Source organism: Myotis yumanensis, unplaced genomic scaffold (assembly GCF_028538775.1).
Source record: "Myotis yumanensis isolate MYYU_CA2020_CCGP unplaced genomic scaffold, mMyoYum1.0.hap1 SCAF_4, whole genome shotgun sequence".
NCBI classification, from domain to species: domain Eukaryota; kingdom Metazoa; phylum Chordata; class Mammalia; order Chiroptera; family Vespertilionidae; genus Myotis; species Myotis yumanensis.
Window position 1 is genome coordinate 34,790,951 of NW_027223755.1, and position 24,349 is coordinate 34,815,299.

The 24,349-nt window shown below is 42.2% G+C and overlaps 1 protein-coding gene across 3 annotated transcripts in view; it reads left to right on the forward strand.

Annotated features, from left to right (window-relative positions):
• The window catches only part of MAST4 (microtubule associated serine/threonine kinase family member 4), a 514,811-nt gene that overhangs the window by 276,809 nt on the left and 213,653 nt on the right, over window positions 1-24,349 (forward strand). Inside the window, exon 6 of one of the 3 annotated variants that reach the window (XM_070412101.1) lies at window positions 4,217-4,252. The exons of the other annotated variants lie outside the window; for them this stretch is intronic. Coding sequence (XP_070268202.1) covers window positions 4,217-4,252 — 36 coding nt within the window. The remainder of the gene's footprint in view (window positions 1-4,216; window positions 4,253-24,349) is intronic. 3 annotated transcript variants of the gene reach the window in all.

Consider the following 24,349-nt stretch of genomic DNA (forward strand, 5'->3'; position numbering starts at 1 on the left):
GGTGGTGGGACGTGCTTTTCCTTAGGAGGTTAGCTTAAAGCAGAGGTTATCTTTTGGATTTCTTTTTATTTTTCAAAAGCTGAGGGCGGTATTTGCTTTGAGGAGTTGGCACCTCGTGACATCCTCGTGTAGCTGCTGTGGAACAAATGATGTTTACTGCAGGGGCAGTGGGGACCTTGGCGCTGGCAGGAGGAGAAGGGAGGGAGCCTGCTGCTCCTCTCCTCCGCTCTCCTCGGCCTCGCTGCAGAGGCGCTGAACAGCATTTGCTCTGCATGGGGCACATGAGCGAGTTCACCAGGGGTTTTGTATCGCAGGGTAAAAAGCATCATGTTTAGAAGCTTAACAAATCAAGAATCAATTATCTGGGAGAATAAGCAGAAGGCTCTTTACGTGTAGGGCAAATTAGTTTAAACTGCTAAAACCAGTCCTTGTGGATTAAAGAAGCACTTGGAAGCAATGGAGTATATTTTACAAATGCACTTGACATTGTATACTGAAATGAAATGAATAGATCCGTGCACGGGCTCCCCGTCTTAGGGGAACAGTGGTGGCTTTCTTAGGTGGGATCCCAAGGTATTACCAATTTGTATGTAAATGCACTTGCTTCGGATAGAGTCACAGGAAAAATTATTGTCATCAAACATCTGGTTAAAAGCATGGTACTTAATTATTATCTTTGAGGGTTCAGGCCACTTGGCTCTATTCTAATTTCGTTTCCCCCCTGAAAGCTGTTGGTCGGACAATATCTTTAAGATCACAGTAGGATGGTGATGGCGGTGTTTATCTTGGGAAACAGTTAAAGGGGAAATTAAAGCAAAAATAATTTAAATTGGTACTTAACTGCCCAACATGCACCTTTTATCTACTATTTAACATCGCCTAGGCTGAGTACCCAAGAATTGTGAATTCTATGTGTCATAAACCCCAACAGATTTTAAAACAACAAAACAAACAAAACAAAAAAGGCCATCATGAAATTCCACGTAGCATGAGCCAATTTCAGCTGTCCCAGGAGTGGGAGAACCCTGCATGTCTAGTAGTTAATGTTCCCCAGCAGCTAACAATGCTTCCCACGCCGCACCCCCCCGCCGCGCCCCCTTTTTTTAAACAGCGTTATTGAAGCATAATTGACGACAATAAACTGCACTCAAAGTACAAGTTTATAAATAGATGTATGTATATATCTGAAACTACCATCACAATCAAGATAGTGGAGTACACACCTTCCCCACAAGTTTCCTCTTACCAATTTATAATCGCTCCTTCCACACTCACATGCCCAGTCAGTTACTCATACTTTCCATACCTAAAGATCAGTTTGCATTTTCTAAAATCTTAAATAAATGAAAGAGTACTGTTTGCACTTTTTTATGGTCTGGTTTATTTTATTCAGCACAATCACTTTGAAATTATGTTTGTATTGCTAAGTAATATCCTATTAAGTGGGTACAGCATAGTTGGATTATCCATTCACTTGCTGATGGAAATTTGAGTGGCTTATAGGATTGGCCATTATAAATAAGCTACTATTCATTGGTGGATTTCCTCTCAGCCTGTGGCTTTTATTTTCAGTCTCTTTACAGCAGTGGTTCTCAACCTTGGCTGCACATTAGAATCACCTGGGAATCTTTTTAAAATCCTGATTTCTGGGCCTCATCCGCCGGAAATTCTGTTTCTTTGTTACTAATGTTGTGGCCCCACCCCATAACAAAGAAACAGAATTTCTGGAGGATGAGGCCCAGAAATCAGGATTTTAAAAAGATTCCCAGGTGATTCTAATGTGCAGCCAAAGTTGAGACCACTGCTTTACAGCATCTATTGAAGAGCAAAGTTCTAAATTTTGATGAAGTCTAATTTATCTCCTGAGTTTTTCCCCCAGAAGATTTGTAGTTTTCCACTTTACATTCAGGTCTATGATTCATTCTGAGTTAATGTTGTATACAGGGTGAAGTATGGATTGAAGGTCATGTTCTTAAGTATAGTACATATTTGTTCCAACATCATTTGTGGAACAGACTGTCCTTTCTCCACTGAGTCACTTTGTACCTTGTTGAAAATAGCTGTCCATATATTTGTGTGTCTAGTTACAGACTTTCTTTTCTGTTCCATTGGCCTATTTGTCTTCATAGCAACACCACACTATTTTATTTTTATAGCCTTATAAGAACTTTAGATAGATATTGTTAGTTATTCAACTTTGTTCATTTTTTTTTTCCAAAGTTGTTTTGGCTAATTTAGGTTTTTAAGTTTGGAATCATTTTCTACAAAAATGGTCTGTTGAAACTTTTACTGGAATTGCATTACATGTATAGATCAATTGAGGAAACTGTGAAGAGTTTTCCAGTGGTATAATAACACTCTAGTCTTAGAGATAAATTAGGGAGAATCATGTGTGAGTTGATACAGTGTGGAGACACTGGGGTAAAACTGTCCCCCAATATGTGTTGTTGGAAGAGATGGGTGACCCAGCTGGGGGAGACTGAGTTGAGAAATGAGTGACTACAAATGAGCAAATACTTGGTCAGAAAAACTCCCTCAGGGAAGCCCAAGAGAAATGGTTGGATGGGTAGTTCTGGGAGCAGCGCAGGTAATGATTTCAAGCTGAAGTCAGAGGGGAATAGCCACATTTCTTCTGGAAAGAACTTCAGTGGACAGCTCAGGCTCAGCATTGTCGGGGAATTGAGGAGGAAGCATGTGACCAGATGAGCTTCAGGTGTGTAAGGGCCACACAGTCTAGGCCAGCCGTGGGCAAACTACAGCCTGCGGGCTGGATCCAGCCCGTTTGAAATGAATAAAACTAAAAAAAAAACACAAAAAACCGTACCCTTTTATGTAATGATGTTTACTTTGAATTTATATTAGTTCACACAAACACTCCATCCATGCTTTTGTTCCGGCCCTCCGGTCCAGTTTAAGAACCCATTGTGGCCCTCGAGTCAAAAAGTTTGCCCACCCCTGGTCTAGACTCTAGACCAGTGGGTGAGAGGGCCACACAGTCTAGAACGGTGGTGATCAGGGAATAGTTAGGGAGGGTTGGCCTTAGGCTTTAACAGTCCCCGCAGTGACTGAGTCTTAGAAAAACAAGGAAGGTCGATTGTACATTTCATCTAATTGTTGGTCTAAAACAGTGGTTCTCAACCAGAAGTGATTTTGTCCCCTCAGGGAACATTTGACAATGTCTAGAGACATTTTTAATGGTCACAACTACTGGGGAGTGTGGCTTCTCCTATCATCTAGGAAGCAGAGGCCAGGGATGTTGTTAAACATCCTACAGAGCACAGGAAAACAGCACGCTGTCTGCAATAAAGGCTTATCTACCCAAAATGTCAATAGTGCCAAAATTGGGGAACCTGATCCCGAGAGGGTGGACTGGTAAAGATGGCGGCACGAGAGTGGAAGTCATTGATTGCTCTGACGCCTCAGGCCTGTGTTGTCTGGAGGAGAAACACTGTCTGTGTGGTGACCGTGGAAAGGTACCCTGCATGACCAGGAGGTAGTTTGTGGAAATCTTCTTTGGGTGTATTTCCAGATGTCTAAAAATATTATCATCAAAAAACTAGTTTACAAAAGCATGCCTTGACTACAAATGATTGAAATCAGTGTTCACCAACCATCTGTGTTAATTCACTTCAAGAGAATGTTTGTTTATTTACTATTTTACTAAAAGACGAATGTCTGGAAACACTGCTGCTCTACTACCAGTAAGAAACGCTAATGATTTTTCTTAAATATATTTTTTAAATTATGAAATTAATGTGGTGCTATAGTAACTAGTGAAACGGCACTAAGGTACACTAAGAGAAATAAATAATCCTCATCTCTTCCAGTCCCTGTGTCCATTCACAACCCCAGGTGGCCACTGTCTGCCTTCAGTGTTTCTCTGTATTCTTCCGTCCCTTATACAGGTGCACGAGTGCATGCCTACCTATCATTTTCTTGCCCTTGTTGCTGCTCTCTTCAGAATGAGATTGTAGCACTCTTCAATTTGCTTTTCTCACAATGTTAGTCTTCCAAGTCAGATTTATCTCATTCTTCTTTATAATTATATACTATTCTGTATTACAGATATATCACATTTTATTTAACCATTTTCCCATTGGCGGTCATTCATGTTATTACCAGCCCTTTCCTTCCTCTGCCCCACCACAAACAATGCTGCAATAAACATCTTGGTACCTATGTCCTTACATACTGGTCCTTTTTTTTTTCCCTATAGGATAGATTCCCAGAAGTGGAATTGCTTGGTCAAACGGTATGTGTATTTTTAATTATAATAGGTATTGTTAGATTATTTTCCCCAAAGGACTAGCAAATCACATTTGCACATAAGAGCACCCATTTCCTACATTCACCAGCATTGGATGCTACCATTCCTTTTAATTCGTGCCAATCTTATTATCTCCGACCATTACTTTAATTTGCATTTTCTGCAGTACCATTGATGTGGAGTATATTTTCATATGTTTATTGTCCACTTGAATTTCTCTTTGTTTCATTTCATGTTCATTTCCACTGCCCATTTATTTGTTTTGTAGTGTTTTTGTTTCACAGTCCGGAAAGCTATTTATTGTGTTTTAGAAATGTTAATACTCTGTTGTATTTTTGCAAATATATCTTTACAGTTTTTGTCTCTGTGTATATGCCTTTTGCCAAATGAAAATTGTTTATTATTATTCAATCAAATATGTTCGTCTTTTTTAAATTGTTTCTTAGTTATTTGTTTTGTGTAAGGTGGTGTCGTCCATCACAAGTTCATACAAATATTCTTGTAAATTTTCTTCCCAAATTTTTTAAACATTAAGTATTACTCCAGTTTTAAATTTTATACATGATATGAGGTGGCAATCTTTCTTTTCTTTTTTTCCAGTCACTTAAATCCTAGTTATTACAAGAAATTTAATTTTTCATGGGACTGAAATGTTACCCTTATCACATATACAATATATTTGGATAATTTCTGGACTCTCTTCTGATATCTGTATGTCTGTTTCTGTGCCCAAACCATTCTGTTTTGAATGCAATGACTTTCTATTGACTTGTAATGTCTGGTAAGTTCTCCTTAACTGGTCTTTTTAAAATACTTTTCATGGTTATTTTTAAACCATTTATTTTTCTGGCTAAGTTAAATTTAAAATTTTGGGACTTTTTCTTAAGTGTTTTCAATATAAAAGATAACAATGTATATGATAAATATAACAAAAATTATTATTTTTTTAGTTTGGGGAATCTTAAAGACAATACTTAATTTTAAATTCATGTAAATGTGAATAGTAATGTATTTGGGTTTACTGATATTCTTAATTGCTTTTGGGAACTTTAGTTGTTATAATATTAAGGTTATAAATACCTTTCTGTTTTTCTAATGGCATTTGAAATATTGGAGATAAACACTAAAACTGTCTGTGATAAGAAAAAATAGTAATATTGTCTTACAAATGAACACATATGCAAATACATATGAGGTTTGTATTTTGCTTATGAAAGCAGAGAGACATCCCTTGTAGGTTCTCTCTATGTTCACTTGGTTATGGAGAAAACAAAACAAAACCATTAGTTTGTTCTATAGCCAAAATTGTAATGATGAAATAATTAACGTATTATGATTATTATTGAATAGTATACTTGGAAAAATTACAATTATGTTTTAAAAAATTAGATTCTTAGTACTTTCAATATTATAATTTAAATAAATGGATTGCTATGGCAATTTTTGCATGTATACAAATATTAAAGATGAAAATTTAAAAAGAGGTGGATATTAATGAAAATTATTCACATAAGGAAAAAAAGGACTTAGTAAATTTAGAATTACATTTAAACCTTCTATATGAACTTATAATCTTTAAAAAATTATCTATTTATTTGCTTATGTATTTTTAGGTATATTTTTATTGGTTTCAGAGAGGAAGGGAGAAGGATAGAGAGATAGAAACATCAATGATGAGGGAGAATCACTGATTGGCTGCCTCCTGCATGCCCCACACTGAGGATCTAGCCTGCAACCCAGACATGTGCCCTGACCGGGAATTGAACCGTGACCTCCTGGATCATATGTCTCATGTGGATCACTCAGTCACTGAGCCACGCTGGTCAGGCTATTTATTTATTTTTTAATCCTCACCCAAGGATACGCTTATTGATTTTTAGAGAGAGAGGGAGAGAGAAAGGGGGAGAGAGAACTGGTAGGTGGGAAAAGAGAGAGAGAGGAAAAGAGAGAGAGAAACATCAATGTGAGAGAGAAACATCGATCGGCTGCTTCCCGTATGGGCCCTCACCTGGGATCAAACTCGAAACCTAGGCATCTGCCTTGACTGGGAATGAATTGCAACCCTTCTAGTGCACGGGATGATGCTCCAATCAACTGAGCCACCTGGCCCACGCTGAACTTAGAATATTTATTAAATGAAAATCAAATACAATTTTCTGCTCTGTTCTAAAGAAGGTAATGAACAGTTACCTTCCAGCTTCTATTCCATACTCATATGAAACATCATACTAGGCACTCCCTCCCTGCACCCCAATTTTGGTTTCTTATATTACTTTCCACTAAAGTGCATCAAGACTCTTTCTGGAACTTAGGGAAAAATTACTGGTTTGGAATAGATGTTTTGTTTGTTTGGTTGGGTTTTTTGTTTTTGCTAAAGAACAGGCATACTTTCAATGGTGTGTGGAGGTTGAGCTATAAAGGACAGATGAGCCAAATTGAAGGCACTTCTGCTGGCCAATAGTGGACATCTAAGTGACAGAGGGAATGGTAATTATAAGGCCTTGAACAAGTTAAGCCTTGCAAAAGCCAGCAGTCAATCATGTTATATCAAAGGTGACAAATGGCATAAATTGTGCTAATTAAAAGCCATATCATGTGTCAAAATAAGCTGTATTTCGGTCAATTCAAATTGTGTTTGCTGCACTCAAGTTTTAATCATCATCAAAATTGACAGATGTGACAAACAAATATAAAAAGATATAACTAGAGTATATTTTAAATGTAATTATGCATGTGTGTTAAGTATCTGTAGGCTATCACTGGAACTTAAAATCACAGTAAAAACAATAAAATGAGGGTATCATAAAATTAATAATAAAGGAATGTTGCCTTTATAATACTGTCAAATATTTAAACCTTTAATTTGCTCCAGGGCTGCCCAGTTCTAATGACTCTGGAAGGATAGAGTTGTTTAAATTAGGATAGAGAACCTCTTTGCTTTTATACAACAAAGAAAAAAGCAACCACCCGTGAATGGGGTTGGAGTAACTACAGGCGTCCACAGGCAATAAACAGAGTAGTTTTTATTCCTGAAGCCAGAACATCTCGGCAGTGTTGCTGCAGTGTTTCAATGTATTCAAAAAGTCACCATAATTAGGGGATGTGAAGCGATAAACTATGAAGATATAAGCACTAAAATAATTAAAATAGTGCTCACAGGACTTGAGGAATGAGGAGGGTGATGCCTCAACGTTGAGTAAAAATAACCATGTGTTGATTCAAATGCGTAAACTGTCATGAAGAGCCCCTCTGCCTCACATAAAGATACTAGACAAGTGAAGATATTGCTGAGCTGACCAAGGAACAATGACGCACCTCCAAGAACATTTCAGGTATTATGTTCTGACAGGCCAGGGCTATCTTTTCTGGACCTATTAAGGTAAACTGGAACCCATCTTCATTCATAGGTATCCTTAATCTACATCAAACTAAAATAAAACAACTTTATGTGATGATACTTTTAAAAGATGAAAAAAAATTTACAACTGAAAACAAAACAAAACATCCAACTAAACAAAACTGAGCCGAATGCATGTTTTCTACACATTAATTATCAGTTTAAGACATGCAAAAGTTGCCTACAAATGGCCGAGGGAAAATGGGAACTTTACTTGACATTGTTCTAACTTCATACTATCCTCTTGTTCTTGTTAAAATGTTACCCTCCTTAAATATTACCTTTGTGTGTTTGGTGCTTTCTTAAAATGATCTCAACATAAAATCTCACCAGTTTCCCATCTTTATTTTGTCTTGATCCACCACTGGAATATGTTAAGCCCCCTACACATAGGATGTAGAGCAAAGCATTGAAGTGACACGAGATCCCATGCAAGCGTGAGACTCCCAGATTGCTTCCATTTTACCCAGGTTTGCCGGCAGTAGAGAGTTGTCACCAGAGAAGATGTAGTTCTTTGGGAGTGAGGACTCGCTCTCCCTGGGCTCATCCTAGAGATTATAAATCAGCTGTAAGTGTGACCTAAGCACTTGGTTGTCCTGCTGCTGGGGCTTCTGGCCATTAGGAAAGGTGTTAAGACTGTTCCATATATTCAGATGCAGCCGCCGGTCAGTAGTCATTGACCTTTATTCACCGTGCCTTAAGGAGGATGGCTGACTCTTTAGGGAAACCTACTGTGAGCTGGGACATGTGCTGCAGCTGCATTTCACTTCCAGGTTGTTATGTCAAAGGATGACTTTTTACCAAAAAACTTACGTACTTACTAGAGGCCCAGTGCACAAAATTTGTGCGGGGGGGGGGGGGGGCGGGTCCCCTCAGCCCAGCCTGCACCCTCTCCAATCTGGGACCCCTCGAGGGATGTCCGACTGCCGATTTAGGCCTGATCCCCGGGATTGAACCTAAACTGGCAGTCGGACATCCCTCTCATAATCCTAGACCGCTGGCTCCTAATCGCTCACCTGCCTGCCTGCCTGGTTGCTCCTAACTGCCCCCCCAGCCAGCCTGATCACCCCTCACTGCCTCTGCATGCCACCTATCGCCCCAAACTGCCCCCTGATGGCCTGGTCGCCCCTAACTGTTCTCTGCTATTGTCCAGGTCGCCCCCAACTGCCCCCTCACTGCTGGCCTGGTTGCTCCTAACTGCTTTTCCCCCACCAGCCTGGTCACCCCTTACTGCCCCCCTGCTGGCCTGGTCACCCCCAACTGCCCCCCTCTGCCAGCCTGGTTTCCCCTAACTGCCCCCCCTTGCTGGCCTGGTCGCCCCTCACAGCCCCCCTGCCGGCCTGGTCGCCCCATGCAGCCTGCTGTTCAGTTGTTTGGTCATCCCTCACTAAACCCCCTGATGGCCTAGTCGCCCCATGCAGCCTGTTTGTTCAGTCGTTTGGTCTTCCCTCAGTAACCCCCCTTGCCAGCCTGGTTGTAGGCAGCCATCTTGTGAGGGTTAATTTGCATATCACCTCTTTATTATATAGGAGGATATGCATAGCCCTGGACACGGGCAATAGGGTAGTGAAGAACTGGGGAGGGTGGGTATGGGCTGGGAGGAGGGGGCTAAAGGGGGGGAGTGGGGAAAAATGGGAAAAAAGGATGACTTTTTAAAATGACAATTAAATTTGGCCCCTAGGTATTAATCCCTACAATATTTTTATACATCTAAACATTTAAATGGAAATCTCCTTGAGTTTTCTGTTGTCATTTCTGCTAACATTGAAATTCTAATGAATGAAATAACTATTTGCAAAGAAACGTTAAAAAAATACATTGGTCTCTTCTAGTATTGGCTTTGTTAGGGGTCAGCTTACTATTTCTTAGAAAGAGATCGGACTATTGAAATGTATTGAATAGAAACTTCACAAGTGAAGAGGGCCTGTCAAAGAGATGGAAAGTACAGATATTTTAAATATAATTGCAGTTGTATTCAGTAGTGGAAAAAAAAAAAGTCAAAGCATTTCTTTTGAATGCCATCCTGAAGTGCAGAATATTTTGTAAGAATGAGTAGAATAGCCGCAGGCTGGAGGGCACCTCAGCATTTCCAATTTAGGACAGCACACATCCCCAAGCCCCAATTTATCTGACTAGGTCTCCACCAGCTCTGTGAAGGCCCCTCCGTTTTCATCTTCTTAGACCTCCAGCCATGGAGCATAAGAGCACATCTGTAGGGGCACGGTGACAGAACAAATATTTTCTTTTCCGTGGTGCTTTCAGAAGAAGCCTTTTATCTCCTCGACGGCTAGGCTCCTTGGATGTCTGAACAATGAAGAATCTGAGTGAGCTATGTCTACAGCTGAACCCTGGGAGCCGCACGGGCTTTGAAATGGATGACTGCACATTGCAGGGCCACAGAAAGGGGGGTTTCTCATAGTTTCTGCATTGATGTCTGCCAGTCAGATGGCTTTGTAAAAGGAGCCCAAAGCATTGTAACTGATTAAAAGAAATGCCAGATAGTCGAAGGCTTTCATACCCAACATGAGCCTGGCAGAAAGAATTGTTCTCTTGGGGTACGTTAATGTTGGGGAATCTCACTCTCTGGTCTTTAGGGATCAGCTAGTGACCACTGAGACAGGTGTTGGCAGTGGGAACCTTCAGAATGGAGGCTGAAAAAAATCTCTCCAGCAGCCATTGGCAGAACAGCCTCGATAAGAAATGAAGCTGCTCGTGGGAGAAGGGCTTTGGCAGTTGTAGGCACTCTGAGGTTGTGGCTCACACACTTCACGTTACCCTCTCATTCTTGGCCTCTTTCAGCTGTCGTCTCGGATCTACATGTCCTGAAACCCCAGAGATCCCATTGCCTCACACCTCAGGGCAACTCTCAGCACTCTTCTCTGTAGCCTGTAAATGACTCTATTGAGGACTTCGTAGCTCTTGCTTTTTTTGTTGCCTGTGTACAAATCCCTCTGCCCATGTTTGTAACCCTGAGCACTGACCTTAGTCTAAGAACACAGTCCTATATTTCAAGTTGTTGGTGGGGAGGTTCGGCGCGGGGGGGTGGGGGGGGTTGGGGGGGGCGTATGTGGATGAAACTTGGCCTTGTAGTTAGAGGATTCAGAGTTGTAACAAATTGTTGTCTGGCTCCATAACCTACCATCCAATTATTGGGAAATGGGGTTTGGAACAGAACGAAGAAAACTCTCATCTTCAGATGAGCTTTAAAAACCTGTCATAAAAGAGGTAGCTGGCCCTGGGTTCAGTTGTTTTTTCATCATCAGGAGACACTCAAATCCTTCAGTGTATGTGGTGTGATAGAGGTTTAAAAACCAAGCCCCCACAAGCCCATTTTCTCCCTGTCACCATCTCCTCTGATGGACTCATGAGACCTGGTGGTGCTTTGCTGTCAGAGCCGCGGTGGCCACGGACCAGGACCTGTGTCTCATTGAAATAGCTCATTTCACAAGAGTTTGTGCATTTTGACCTCTCTGAACTGCTATGGATCCTCTCAAAGAGGGAAGTAATTCAAACCAGGATGCATTTCCAAGAATTGTTTTTGGAGAATAAACTGATATGTGTATCCCTATTATTATGGTCTTTTAAATTTTTTTTACTAATAATGTAGAATTCGTAGTGTCTTAGTAAGTTAGGCAGTAATTGGTCTTTGTAGAAAATAATAATTTGAATAATACTCCTGTCAATCACACAGGTGGTCACCAGAAACCACAGACAGAAAAAAAAAAAGTACATTGCCAATTATCACTTAAAGAAAAGGTAGTTTAAAAAGCAGGGAATTGAGATTTCACTTGTACCTCTCGATGTATCAAATAACTTTTTCCTTTAGGTATTTTCAGCTTTACCGCCTCTTAGCATTAAAGACATGGGGTAGCATTTTATTTTACCGTAAAAATTCTTCTAGCATAAAGCATTTATCATTTTTCCTGACTATTTCCATTGTAGAAATACATAGAAGTATGAAGAATAAGAGTTTGTATCCATGATCTCATCTCACAAGCCTTTTATTGTGTTTTTTCAGGCTGTGTCCTAAATCCTGTTACTTGATGATTATTGATTCTCAGTGTGCGTTTTCTTTCCAGCTGGGAAATGCTTTCTCGAGCTGACAGGCGTGTGTGAGTGCAGTGCCCTTCTCACCCACAGAACTGGCTGTCTCTTTAAGCAGAAACAGCCCTGGGAGGGAAGTGCCAGCTAGACTGTTTCGAATGGCCACCTATAGTTGTTTAGGGCACCGAGGCAGTTCCTTACTTTCAGTAATTCATTTTTTAAAATTCCAAACGGTCCCATTTTTTCCAACAGCTGTTGGCGATATTTGTTTAGGATCAGGGAAGTTTGCACTTTTTATGTGCCAGAAATCACTCTGAACAACACATTTTAATAGGTTCCGGTAGTCAACAAAGAGGTGCTATATTCATTTAGGGAATAGAACAGATTTTTCTTTGTTTTGCTTTAACACTTGGGGCTTTCTAAGATTCCCCCAGAAGCCAGCACTGCAGCCGTTCTTAGCCACGCTGTGATTTGGAGAGTGATTTATCGATCAGGGAGGGCTTCCCAGAGTGCCGCAGGGTGTATCCTTAGTGGAACTTTGTGCGCACTGCCCTGCTGGAGTGGAGGCTCCTGGGGCCGGGGAGTGTGGTTCCAGCCCCATTCTCCATGCCTGGAATCATGCCTGGCATGCAACAGTTCCATAAATATTCGTGGAATATTGCTTTGTGTGTTTTAAAATCACATATCTTCCTTGCTGCTTAACGCTCTCAGGGGCTAGCCCGTTAGTTGATTGAGCAGTTATTGAATTCCTCCTTTAAGTTGTTGAAACTTTTGTTAAGGATGTGCTGTACTCAAATATGATGGTGGATGTTGGTTTCTCCACTTAACATATTTGATTTTAGTGCAATTTCATTTGATTTTTTGCATTTATGTCTTTTTCTGAAAACAGATAAGAGTGAAGGATTCATTATTGATGAATATTTTAATGTTTTCCAGTCCTTTAGTAGTATATAAAGGAGTGCAATTTAAATGTAATGTTATCCTAAGTTCTAATTTGTCTATCTGGGGATTTTGCCAAAGAGCATTTTAAGTATGAGTGATGCAGACTTCCGTTTACCACCCTGATTTGAGTACCAGAAGTAGCTAGCCATTCACAGTGTACTTCTCATTGACCTGGCTTGAATTCCTTACATCACAGCATTACTGGGAGAAAGGAGGCAAGTGACACAGATGAATAAAATAGATATTAGTTGATAGGAATAAAATTAAGCTCTTTGCAGTTACTCCCATGGTATGAATTACTCTCATGGTGTGGATACTCTTATCTGATAACTATTCTTTTGCTAGAGGAGGGAAATAAAAGAAAGGGATAAGGGGTTTTTAAAAAGTAACCAGTGGGACCGGGCGGATGAGCACCATTATTTTATTTTAAGTGGTTGTTTTTATTGTAGAAGTATACAGGCATGCGCGAGACTACTACTAGTAAGCACCGCATTCATATTGTAGGTTACCTCTGGGGGAAGAAGGGAACTGAGGTCAGGGGCAGATGCTGGGGGCCTCAACAGAGCTTTGATGTATGAAGTCGAGTAGTTGATCTCTAGGCAGATGTTCATTATGTTATTCCCTCCCTAGATTGTTTTAAAGCAAAAAGTGAAAATAAAAAAATGGTGAGTGGATGCACATGAAGTGAGATGTCCTCTAGCTCACTTTTGGCATTAAAAGGTCCAGCTTTCTGTACCAGCTTTTTTAGCTTCTGCACTTTCCAGTGTTTTCTGGACGGATCCTGTGTCCAAAGGCCCAGGAGAGGGAAAGAATGGAGAGGCGTCATGGAAGCACGAACACATGCCTAAGAGATACTGACAGATAGAATACATATAGATATGGGAACTTGTTGAGGTCTCAGAGGTGTGATTACAATGCCTCCCAGTACATACTCATTTACTCTTCTTCTTTCACTCAGTTCTGCTTCTACAGAAGCTTTCGGCAGCTCCATGTCTGTGCAGTTCTATCACCTGCACAGACTTTGAAACATAGGTACCCAATTTAGCAGCGCCTGGCTTCTCATCATCTTGGTCATAGTGATAGATGATCCTTTTCAGAGTAGAAGGTCCTGTTTCGGCCCCCCTTCCACTCCCGCCCCGCCCCCCCCCCCCCCCAACTCCGCTGCCCTCAGTGAATTTTCCTGGAGCCACTCCGGAACCTGCATGTAAATGATGAGGGCTGAAAGTGATGGGCGTTGAGAGTCCCTGGAGGCACACACAGGTGTGGACACCTGAGAGAAAGGGAGTTGTGCTGGGCCCTGGGAGGTGGGTGAAGATGTCCCGGCCACCCCGTGTGTTAGTTTGCTAGGGCTGCTGTAACAAAGTGCCACAAACTGGGGCTTAAACAACAGGAATGTATTGTCTTGCAGTTTCTGAGGCTGAAGTCCAAGATCAAGGTGTCTGCAGGATTGGGTGCCCATGAGGACTGTGAGGGAGAATCGGTTCCAGGTCTTTCTCCTGGCTTCTGGTGGTTTGCTGGCACTCTTTGCTGTTTCTGGGCTTGCATAGGCATCACCTTGATCTCTGTCTTCATTGAACCATGTGGCATTTTCCTTGTGTGCATCTGTGTCCTAATTTCCCCCATTTATAAGGACACAATCTTGCCGAAACCGGTTTGGCTCAGTGGATAGAGCGTCGGCCTGCGGACTGAAAGGTCCCAGGTTCGATTCCGGTCAAGGGCATATACCTGGGTTGCAGGCACATCCCCAGTAGGAGATGTGCAGGAGGCAGCTGGTCGATGTTCCTCTCTCATCGATGTTTCTAACTCTCTCTCTCTCTCTCCCTTCCTCTCTGTAAAAAATCAATAAAATATATTTAAAAAAAAAAAAAAAAAAGGACACAATCTTACTGGACTAGGGACCACCCTTATATAAGACCTCATCCTAACTTTGTCATCTGCAAAGACCCTCTTTCTAACTAAGGTCACATTCACAGGGACTGGGGGTAAGACTTCAACATCTGGTGGGGGTAGACACAGTTCAATCCATAACCCCTGCCCCTCCATTCTCATCACACTCCTCACATCTGGAAGGCAGATTCCACCTGCCTGTAGGCATTGTGCAGCTCTCACTTGTGATCTGTGGAATTTCTCCTCCTTTTCTCACCAAATTCCTCTCAATGGGCACCATAGCCCTGCTGATAGTGAAAGGACTGTGGAAAACGCAGGGATAAGACAAGTTATTTGTTAGATAACAATTGAAGGTGCATTTGCCAGAAAACAAAGCCAGGAAGAAATATGAGTTGCTCCTTGCTACTGACTCTTTTTCCTTCTATCCAGGCTCTTACGCACACCTCATTAGAGCAAAGACTAATCTATCGAAATCCAATCAATTCCACTTTCGATGATGGCAGATGAATATTATTTCTACTACATTCCCTGTGAAATAGGGCCTTGTGGATAAACCTGGAAGCCTCACCCCCCCCCCCCCCCCCCCCCCACACACACACACACATATAACACTGTTTCTTCGAGAATGTGGTCTGGTGTCTTAACCTTAAGGCTGCACCGTCAGAGCACAGCCCAGTGTGCTGCTGAGAGGAGCAGGGGAAGTGGGCTTGGGTGGGACCAGAGTCCATGGTAGCTTCCTCCCGCGTCAGGGGGAGGTGCAGAGGGACACTGAGCAAGTGTGCTTCTGTACAGGAGGCTGTCACCTCACTGGGCAGTGATATCATTTTGGTGAACAAGATTGGACCTTCAGGTGCCTTACGGATTCTCCTGAAATAGGTTTATGTCCAGAATTAAAACTGGCTGAGGCACTAGCAGGGATATTCAGCTGCTAGTATACCTGGTATCCATGATCCCTGCTGCTCTGCTGATCAAACTCTGGTTTTTGTCAGGGTGGTGAAGTGCTCAGCTAAAAACCTGTAACTACCAGCCTCCTTCCCTCACAGCTGGATATAGTCACGGTAGTACATTTGGCCAATGGGACATAAACAGAAGTTGCTCAAGGGTGAGGACCCTTTTTCTACTCTTCACTGCCTCCTTCCGATGTGGAATGCATTTGTGTTGGCTGGAGCTCCACAGCCACATTGGCCTATGAGGTGAACACTAGGGTAGACTACCTGCTAAGGATGATAGAACTGAAAAGTAGAAGTGGTTTGAGTAATGATTGGTAGCCAGCACAGCAGCCCTGGATTCCTGCTTCTGAACCTGTTTTATGCAGGAAAGCAAGAAAACTATTTTGGGTAAGCCACACACTTGAGTTGCCAGTTATATGCAGCTGCAGTTACACCTAATCCTAATTTGATCCAGAGACCCCACAGGAACCCAAATCTCTGCCCTCTAGAGAATACCATGTATCAGAAAGGAAAGGCCCATCCAAGGAGAATGGAGAAAAGAGGATTTCTTTCTGAGATGTGAAGAGTAGCCTGCTGTGTGCCATGCCATCTTTTTCCTGGACATCGTTTATCTGAGGTGGAAGAGAAGACTCCAGCTCTGTGTTCCCTTTAGCTGATTCCTTTACTGGTATTTATTCAACACTCTATTTCCTAGTAGCACAGAAGGCGTTCGTCATTACCATTTTCTGCCAACTAACATTTAGTTTCAGTAGCATCGCCATCTTGGCAGTGCAGCACTGCTTGGAGTACCTCGTTGCTTTTTACTGTTGTTTCAGAAAGTTGACGAGAAAACAGAAAAGAACGTGCTGATATCAGTGATGAGAAGTGTAGCTCTCCTAAACTTAATAGCTGACACCAGAGGGAAACTATTTGACTTTGCAAAAAAGGATGACTCGCTTCTATCAGACATTCATTGTAGGAGGGCCGGTGATGAGTGTAGTTGACTCTAAATGAAAAGAATAAAATTAAAGGGTGTGGACAGACTGGAAGTATATCGGAGATGGGTGTAGGAGGGATAATTAAGAAATTTGAATTTTTCAATCTCTCAAGGAATAAAAAATTCCCTGATAATATGTATTGGCCTCTGACATGTTTTCAGGAATGTGTGAAGCAGGGAAGTAGAGACTTGCCTTTATGGGTGGGTTCACAGTTTTTAGCCCCTGATTCTCTGATGTGCTGTAGTGAATTGGGAGGAAACACGTGGGGGTGACCTGCTGGGACAGCACTGTGGAGGACGGTTACAACGTGGTTGCGGCAGAGCTAAGGGGGTATGCTTGGTGCTGTGGCGGGACCCCCTCCACACAGCTGTGTCGGCTAAATAAAGGTTATCCCAAAGCTTTCTTGATCCATCCTGAATTATTCATGTTTCTCCGCATCTCTGGATTCACAGCTAGTCCCCAGACAAACATTTTCATGGAGGTCCAGATTTAGAGGCAACATATTCTTTAGAACCAATTTTATCTGTAATGAGGTGAAGTCATTTTCTAAATGTTTCATTTAAAGTCACAGTGATGTGAGGCCCTAAAAAGTATCCGTTGCTTGAGGAATTTAGAAGGCAATTAATACTGTCCATTTAAAGTATATAAAATATATTTTCTTACTGAGTTTGTTTTTCTTTATTTTATTTTTAAGGGATTTCAAATATTCACTAAGGCTTTTAAAGGTCCCTTCTAACCTCAGTTCCTATTACACTATTTTCCCCAAGCTATCAATTTTATCAACTGTATGTTCACCTTCCTTGGTGCTTATCAGGATCCTAATTCTTTGTGGCGGGAGAGGAATTTCTGCACTGATTTGGATAAATGTCTTCTTTCCTTTCCTTTCTTTTTGGAGGGGGTCAGGAAGTGATGAGGTGGATCAAAAGAGCCCAGCTCACTCTAATCCAAACAGTTTTCTTAACACATCCCTGATGAAGTTATTATTAGTTATCACTTGTAGATAAGATTGGATTACTTATAGATAAGATAAGATTACTTTGGATTTCAGTGATTAATTTCTAGTTGTTAATCTGCGGCCATCTAGAAAGTTTGAAAATTGTTTTGTTTATCCATAGCCTCGCTGGCCTCCATCACCAAAAATATTCAGATTGTATGGAAGACAGTGCTGCTGCCTGGAAGGCGTGCACATATTAAGATACTGTGAAAAGTGACGGCCTCTAGTTTCTCAAATGTAGGTCTCTGGTAGGTGCCCACTGAAATTCCATCCACTGTGGGGATGCTGACACCTGGCCATCCTGTTGGATGGTCTCACCAGTCTTTCAAGTGGCTGGAAGGAGCCCTGAAGCCGTGTCATCTTCCAGAAATTAGGGGGACGCTATCCAAGGAGGTTAGTATCCAGCTCTATTCTTTCAGAGATGGTGGTGGAAGCTACCTTTAAACAGTAACAAAGCTGGTAAGAAATAACATACTGCCCACCTTCCATGAACTACGCTTCTGGAATTGCTGTGTATAAAATCTTAATCAATCGGGGCTTATTATAGGTAAGTCTGTTTTTCAAACTTTACTTTGGATTATTTGAGAGGCTTCTGGAGCTGACTAGGTAAGAAGTCTTCACCAGGAAAAGCTCTGTCACCTTTCCTGGGAGAGATGCCAAAACCTGAATTCTTGGTCAGGGAGAGAGGGCTCAGCCTGAGAAATGAATGTCTTGTTTTAATCTCTGCTTTGCTTATTCACCTAGTAATTTACAATGTCATGTCCATGGAAGACTTCGGTTTCATTCTTTTTGTTAGAGGTGGCTGGTGTGATTTCAGAAGTGGAGGTGACTGAGAACTCAAGGCCACCCACAGCTTGTGTCTTTCAAGAAATAACATGGTTGGTTTTGTTATGAAAAAGAAAAAGGAAAAAGGAGAGGAAAAAGGAGATGAAATAAAACTTGTGTTAAAATTGTGCTTGCAGTTTGAATTTAATTCCCTGCATGGCTGGTTCTTACTTAAGGCCAGAAATGATGAAACCTTCATCTGAAAGCTGCAGTCTAAACGGAGCAGGCGATATGGGGGTTGGTAATTAGCTATGCATGGGTCATGGGTTGGCGATTAGTTCTGTTTCTTAGAGCATGTCTGCAATCTTTGATATCTGCTTAAGTTATGTAAATAATTTGCAGTTTTTATTATGATTTTTCTATTAATCTTTGGCAGAGTGAAATTTCATATTTTCTCTATGACAAACCATGAAATTTAGCAATTAAATCCTTTTACTTATTCAGAGTCTACATTTGAATAAATAAACTTCAACAAAACATTGTATTGGGGCTTTTATAATTTTACGTAGTGATTCTTTTGCAGCCAGTTAATGTAAAGGACTCTTCATAATTATTTCTAATCTGATAGTTATATTCTTTAATTCTCACCTACCAAGGAATCATCTTTGAAACTCTTGGACACTGAAGTCAGGGGTCTTTGTGGCCTTTCAAAGGCTAATATGTCTAACCTTTTGCATATATCAAGTTTATTACCATTTTATTACCACATTTAACCCTCCATAGATTCTGTCCATATCTTTCATTGGAGTAAATTAAGTACTTATATTTCTGATAAGTCCCTCTGCCTACATTGCACTTATATGCCCCTCTTATGTAGAAAAATTTCTGATAAATAAAAATATTTTGGTGGTGATGATCTATTTTTGTAATTTGACTCTTTACAAGTGAAATCATAAGGTTTGGAATTGTGTATACTTGTATGTGGGCAAAATTTCCCCACCAAGCCTATATAAATAGTTGTTCCTAACCCTTTTACTGATCTAACAAGGTATTTTCAAACTTAGTGCCTACTTATTTCTTGCCTGGTTGTATGTCATTATCTCATTTCCACTTATTAATTAAATAGAATAAGTCACCTCTTATGACCTATTCTTATTCTCTGATTATTTAGGTGCTCTCATCCTGGGATCTGTGGCCAGCTTTCTAGAATCTATGAACTGCCTGAAATTGTATATCAGTGTGTTGTGTGTGTGTGTGTGTGTGTGTGTTGTGTGTGTGTTGTATAGCTTTCATCTGATTTTCAAAAGCCTGCTTGACTGCCCAAAGTTAAGGACTATTTTGTTTCCCTCAGATAGGCCTTTTTTGTCTACTTAGATGTTAAGCTTTGGAAGTCATGTATATGCTCGCATTGAATAGTTTTACCACTACAACTAAAACAATACAATAAAACTGTGAAGAGTAATGTTTAAAATAGCAATATCATTTAATATTACATATGACTGATGACGCTTTGCTGAAACGAAATATCCTTAGATATATGGATGTGCGGTTGTCTTCTACAGCACTGCTTCCTGCATTTGTTTGTTTTTGGAGATGATATTTATTTTATGCAGTGGGAAACTCTGTTCTTCTCTGACTTTTCTGATAAGAACCTTGAGCGGTGGTTCCCTAGTGCCCCATGATATCATGTGGCCCTCACGTTGAGTTTTTAGTATTTAGGCCTCTGATCTTTTCTTATTCCCTCAGGGCAAGTGAAACAGTAACACTTGTCTGTAACTTGATCATTAACACAGTGGAAATATGGCACTGAAATAATGGAGCAATCTGAAATTAAGGGTAGTCATTACACAGTTCATATTCCTTAAGACTATCAATGAAATGTCAACAAAACTTTCTAAGAATGTATTAAATATTCATATTTCCCTAAGAATCATTTTTAGACTCCAGCTTGCGGAGCACTGGCAGAGAGTACATGATGGGCCAGAATTGGTGTAATTGCTTTTAGTGCATTAATGGATGTGACTTGATTTATAAGTAGACTGATTTAATATTTATACTTAAAATAGGCAAGCCTACGTTTAATTAATCCTTGTCTTCACTCTCTTTACTGAAATAGTTACTTATACCTAAGCTTTGTATTTTTTTTTTTTAACTTGGCCTTGATTGTCTCTTATTCAAAACCCAGCCTTGCTTTTAGCTGTCTCACCTGCTGTAGGTACACTCACCTGGCAGCAAAGGAGGGGTCCCAAGGACAGGTGGGGAAGAACATTGGTGAACCCGAGTATTAGTGAGGTCAAAGGTGGTGGACCTCTGCAGTGAGTGGCAAAGTGCTCCTCTTTACTTGGTGATTCCATATTTCTTGAAGATGTTTTTCCAAAACATCTGTATTGGGTAGCAGTAACTACTATAGTTAAGATCATATGCTTATTTCCGGAGGTAAGGCTGTCTTCTAGTCCATTTCTCCCACCTCGTAGCCATGTGCCTTTGCCTTCCTTAAAATGCCATGATGGAAGTAGGACTAGTATGAGGACTCAATGACATAGTGCATCAAAAACGCCCTGCACAGTGCTCGACCTTAAATGTTTGCTGACTCCTACTAGTACTACTGGTACTATAAGAAAAATATTCAAAGTATTTGATTTTTTTTATTCATTTTACAGACTGCATGGACCAGTAAATGCCTGGGAAGAGGCTCTCCCATTCCTCAATGAGATGTTGATATTGTGTAGTGTGGTGTTTTTAGCCTAGCAGCAGTTGTTATACTCATATTATTATTAGCTCCTTTATCAGAGGGATTGCTTATCTCCCAAGGCCAGTTATATGGTGACCTTGCAGCCTCCTTGCTATCCATGGAATCTGCCCTTTTGCCCTTTTCCAACCTAGTTATCCCTCAACTGCTTTAAATTCTCTGAGCTAGTTGTCCAGCTCTGTTCTTTCTTCCCTCTCTATCCTGAGGGACCCCACGGCGAGCTTCGCCAGATCAGTACTCAGTGTGATGCTTAGTCCTACTGCAGCTGTAGCTACATTTGCTGCTGCTGCTGCTGCCAAGTGCTTCCCCCATAGACATTTTCCTCTGAGTCCTTAATTGTAGGCTAGGCCGTATTATCGCTGTATTATCTCCTCTTAACTGATGTGAAAACCAAGGCCCAGAGGTGGTAAGTCACTTGCCTAGGTCTTCATCACTCCTTTGACTACCCCCTTTATCTCTTGTCGTTCTGCTATGTCAATCTTAAAAGTAAGTGTTAATTTGGGGGTTATGCATTTGGGGTGAATTGCATCGATGGGAACTTACATGTAACAGCCTGAATTTAAATCCTGGCTTTACCACTTAATAGCTACATGGCCTTCGGCAGTTGCTTCATTATACAGTAGACATGGTCATAATGGCACCTGAATCTTGAATTATTATAAGGATTAAATGAAGTAATATTTGTAAAAGTTCTTGAACAATTCCTGGTATATATTAAGCATTGTGTAGGTTTGTTCAATAAATAAAATGACTTCATAATGTAAGTCAGTGACAAAGTCTTTTACATTTTCTTGGACTTTATATATTTACTAGAGGCCTGGTGCACGAATTCGTGCATGGGTGGGGTCCCTCTGCCTGGCCGACGACCAGGGCCGATCGGGGCCATCTAGCCCAGTCCTCATGGGAGGTTGGCTGGCTGGGGAGGGGCCGTGGGAGGGCTCCAGGGCATGTCCGGCCCATCTCGCTCAGTCCCAATCAGCCGGACCCCAGCAGCAAGCTAACCTACTGGTCAGAGCATCTGCCCCCTGGTGGTCAGTGCATGTCATAGCGAGCGGTTGAGCGGCCTTAGCATATCATTAGCATATTATGCTTTGATTGGTTGAACGGACAACTGGACGACTGGGCACTTAGCATATTAGGCTTTTATTATATAGGATGTATGAACTGTTCAGGCTACTTAACTTTTTTGTTAACTCCAATAATTTTTCAATTGATTCTGTTTGGCTTTCTAAATATCTATATATATAAAAGCCTAAGCGCCTGAAGGAGTGGTAGACTGGTCACTATGATGCGCACTGACCACTAGGGGGCAGACACTCAATGCAGTAGCTGCCCCCTGGTGGTCAGTGCACTCCCACAGCCAACCTCCCACAGCCCCAATCAGCCCACATCGCCAGCCAGGCCGAGGGACCCTGCCCGTGCACAGATTCGTGCCCTGGGCCTCTAGTAAAATTATATCATGTACAAATAACAGTATGTATTCTTTTTTCCAATATTTTTACCTGATTTTTAACTGACATATTGCATTGAACCCTATCCTATCTAATAATAGACAAACATGGTAATTAACCATACCTCTGCTACACTTCCCATTGGTTAATCAGGGTGATATGCAAATTAACTGCCAACAAAGATGGCGGCCGGCAGCCAGGAAGCTGAAGCGAACATGAGGCTTGCTTGCTCCAGTGATGGAGGAAGCCAAGGGGTTCCCTGCCTGCCACGGCCCAGCTCTGAGCTCCAGTCTAAGCAACAATGTTGCAATTATAGAAGCTAAACAAACCCCAGATACCTGCTTTCAGCCAGCCGGCCTCGGAGCTGGAGCTGCAACAAAGTTTCAATTACAGAAGGTAAATAAATCCCAGAATAAAAAAAGAAAAAGAAAAAAAGGAGAGACTGGGAGCTTCAGTTGCAGGCTTGGCCTGCCTGAAAATAGCCATCAGCCCCTCATCCAGGCTGGCCGGGCACCCCAGTGGGGACCCCACCCAAAAGGGGGTACAGGCAGCCTGAAAACAGCCATCAGCCCCTCATCCAGGCAGGCCAGGCACCCCAGTGGGAACCCCCACCCTGAAGGGGGTTCGGGCAGCCTGAAAACAGCCATCAGCCCCTCATCCAGGCTGGCCAGGCACCCCAGTGGGGACCCCCACCCTAAAGGGGGTGTGGGCAGCCTGAAAACCACTGTCATCCCCTCATCCAGGCTGGCCAGGCACCCCAGTTGGGACCCCCACCCTGAAGGGGGTGCAGGCAGCCTGAAAACAGCCAGCCCCTCATCCAGGCTGGCCAGGCACCCCAGTTGGGACCCCCACCCTGAAGGGGGTGCAGGCAGCCTGAAAACAGCCAGCCCCTCATCCAGGCTGGCCAGGCACCTCATTTGGGACCACCACCCTGAAGGGGGTGCGGGCAGCCTGAAAACAGGCCTCAGCCCCTCATCCAGGCTGGCCAGGCACCCCAGTGGGGACCCCCACCGTAAAGGGGGTGCGAGCAGCCTGAAAACAGCCATCAGCCCCTCATCCAGGCTGGCCAGGCACCCAAGTGGGACCCCTACCCTGATCCGGGACACCCTTCAGGGCAAACCAGCCGGCCCCCACCCGTGCACCAGGCCTCTATCCTATATAGTAAAAGGGTAATATGTAAACTGACCCTAACAGCAGAAAGACTGGGAATGACTGGTCACTATGACACACACTGACCACCAGGGGGCAGACGCTCAATGCAGGAGCTGCCCTCTGGTGGTCAGTGCACTCCCACATGGGGGAGCTCTGCTCAGCCACAAGCCAGGCTGATGGCTGCCAGTACAGCGGTGGTGGTGGGAGCCTCTCCTGCCTCCTCAGCAGTGCTAAGGATGTCTGACTTCAGCTTAGGTCTGCTCCCTGCTGGCAAGTGGACATCCCCCGAGGGCTGATGGGCTGCCAGAGGGATGTCTGATTGCCATTTTAGGCCCAATCCCCTGGGGAGCAGGCCTCAGCCAGCAGGTGGTCATCCCCCGAGGGGGTCTCAGACTGAGAGAGGTCACAGGCCAGGCTGAGGGACCCCTCCGCCAAGTGCACAAATTTTTGTGCACCAGGCCTCTAGTTACCAAATAAGCACTATACAACATGATTCTAAATTACATTCACAAGAATATAGTCATTATTTTTTATATTCCAGACTGTCATATATATGTTTGTATGTGAATATATCTTATAATTACCCTTGTATGTAGCTTGTTTGACAAAAGCTCTTGGAGATAGCTTTGTGTCCTCAGTTAAGTTTCTTCTTGGACTTGGTTTAATTATGTCAGGGCACTTGATGCCCAGAAATTAATTAATGTATCCATTGTCTGATTTGCAAGTTAAGCATTTATTTAGGTATAATTAAGTAGCCAGCAGCTCTTATGCAGT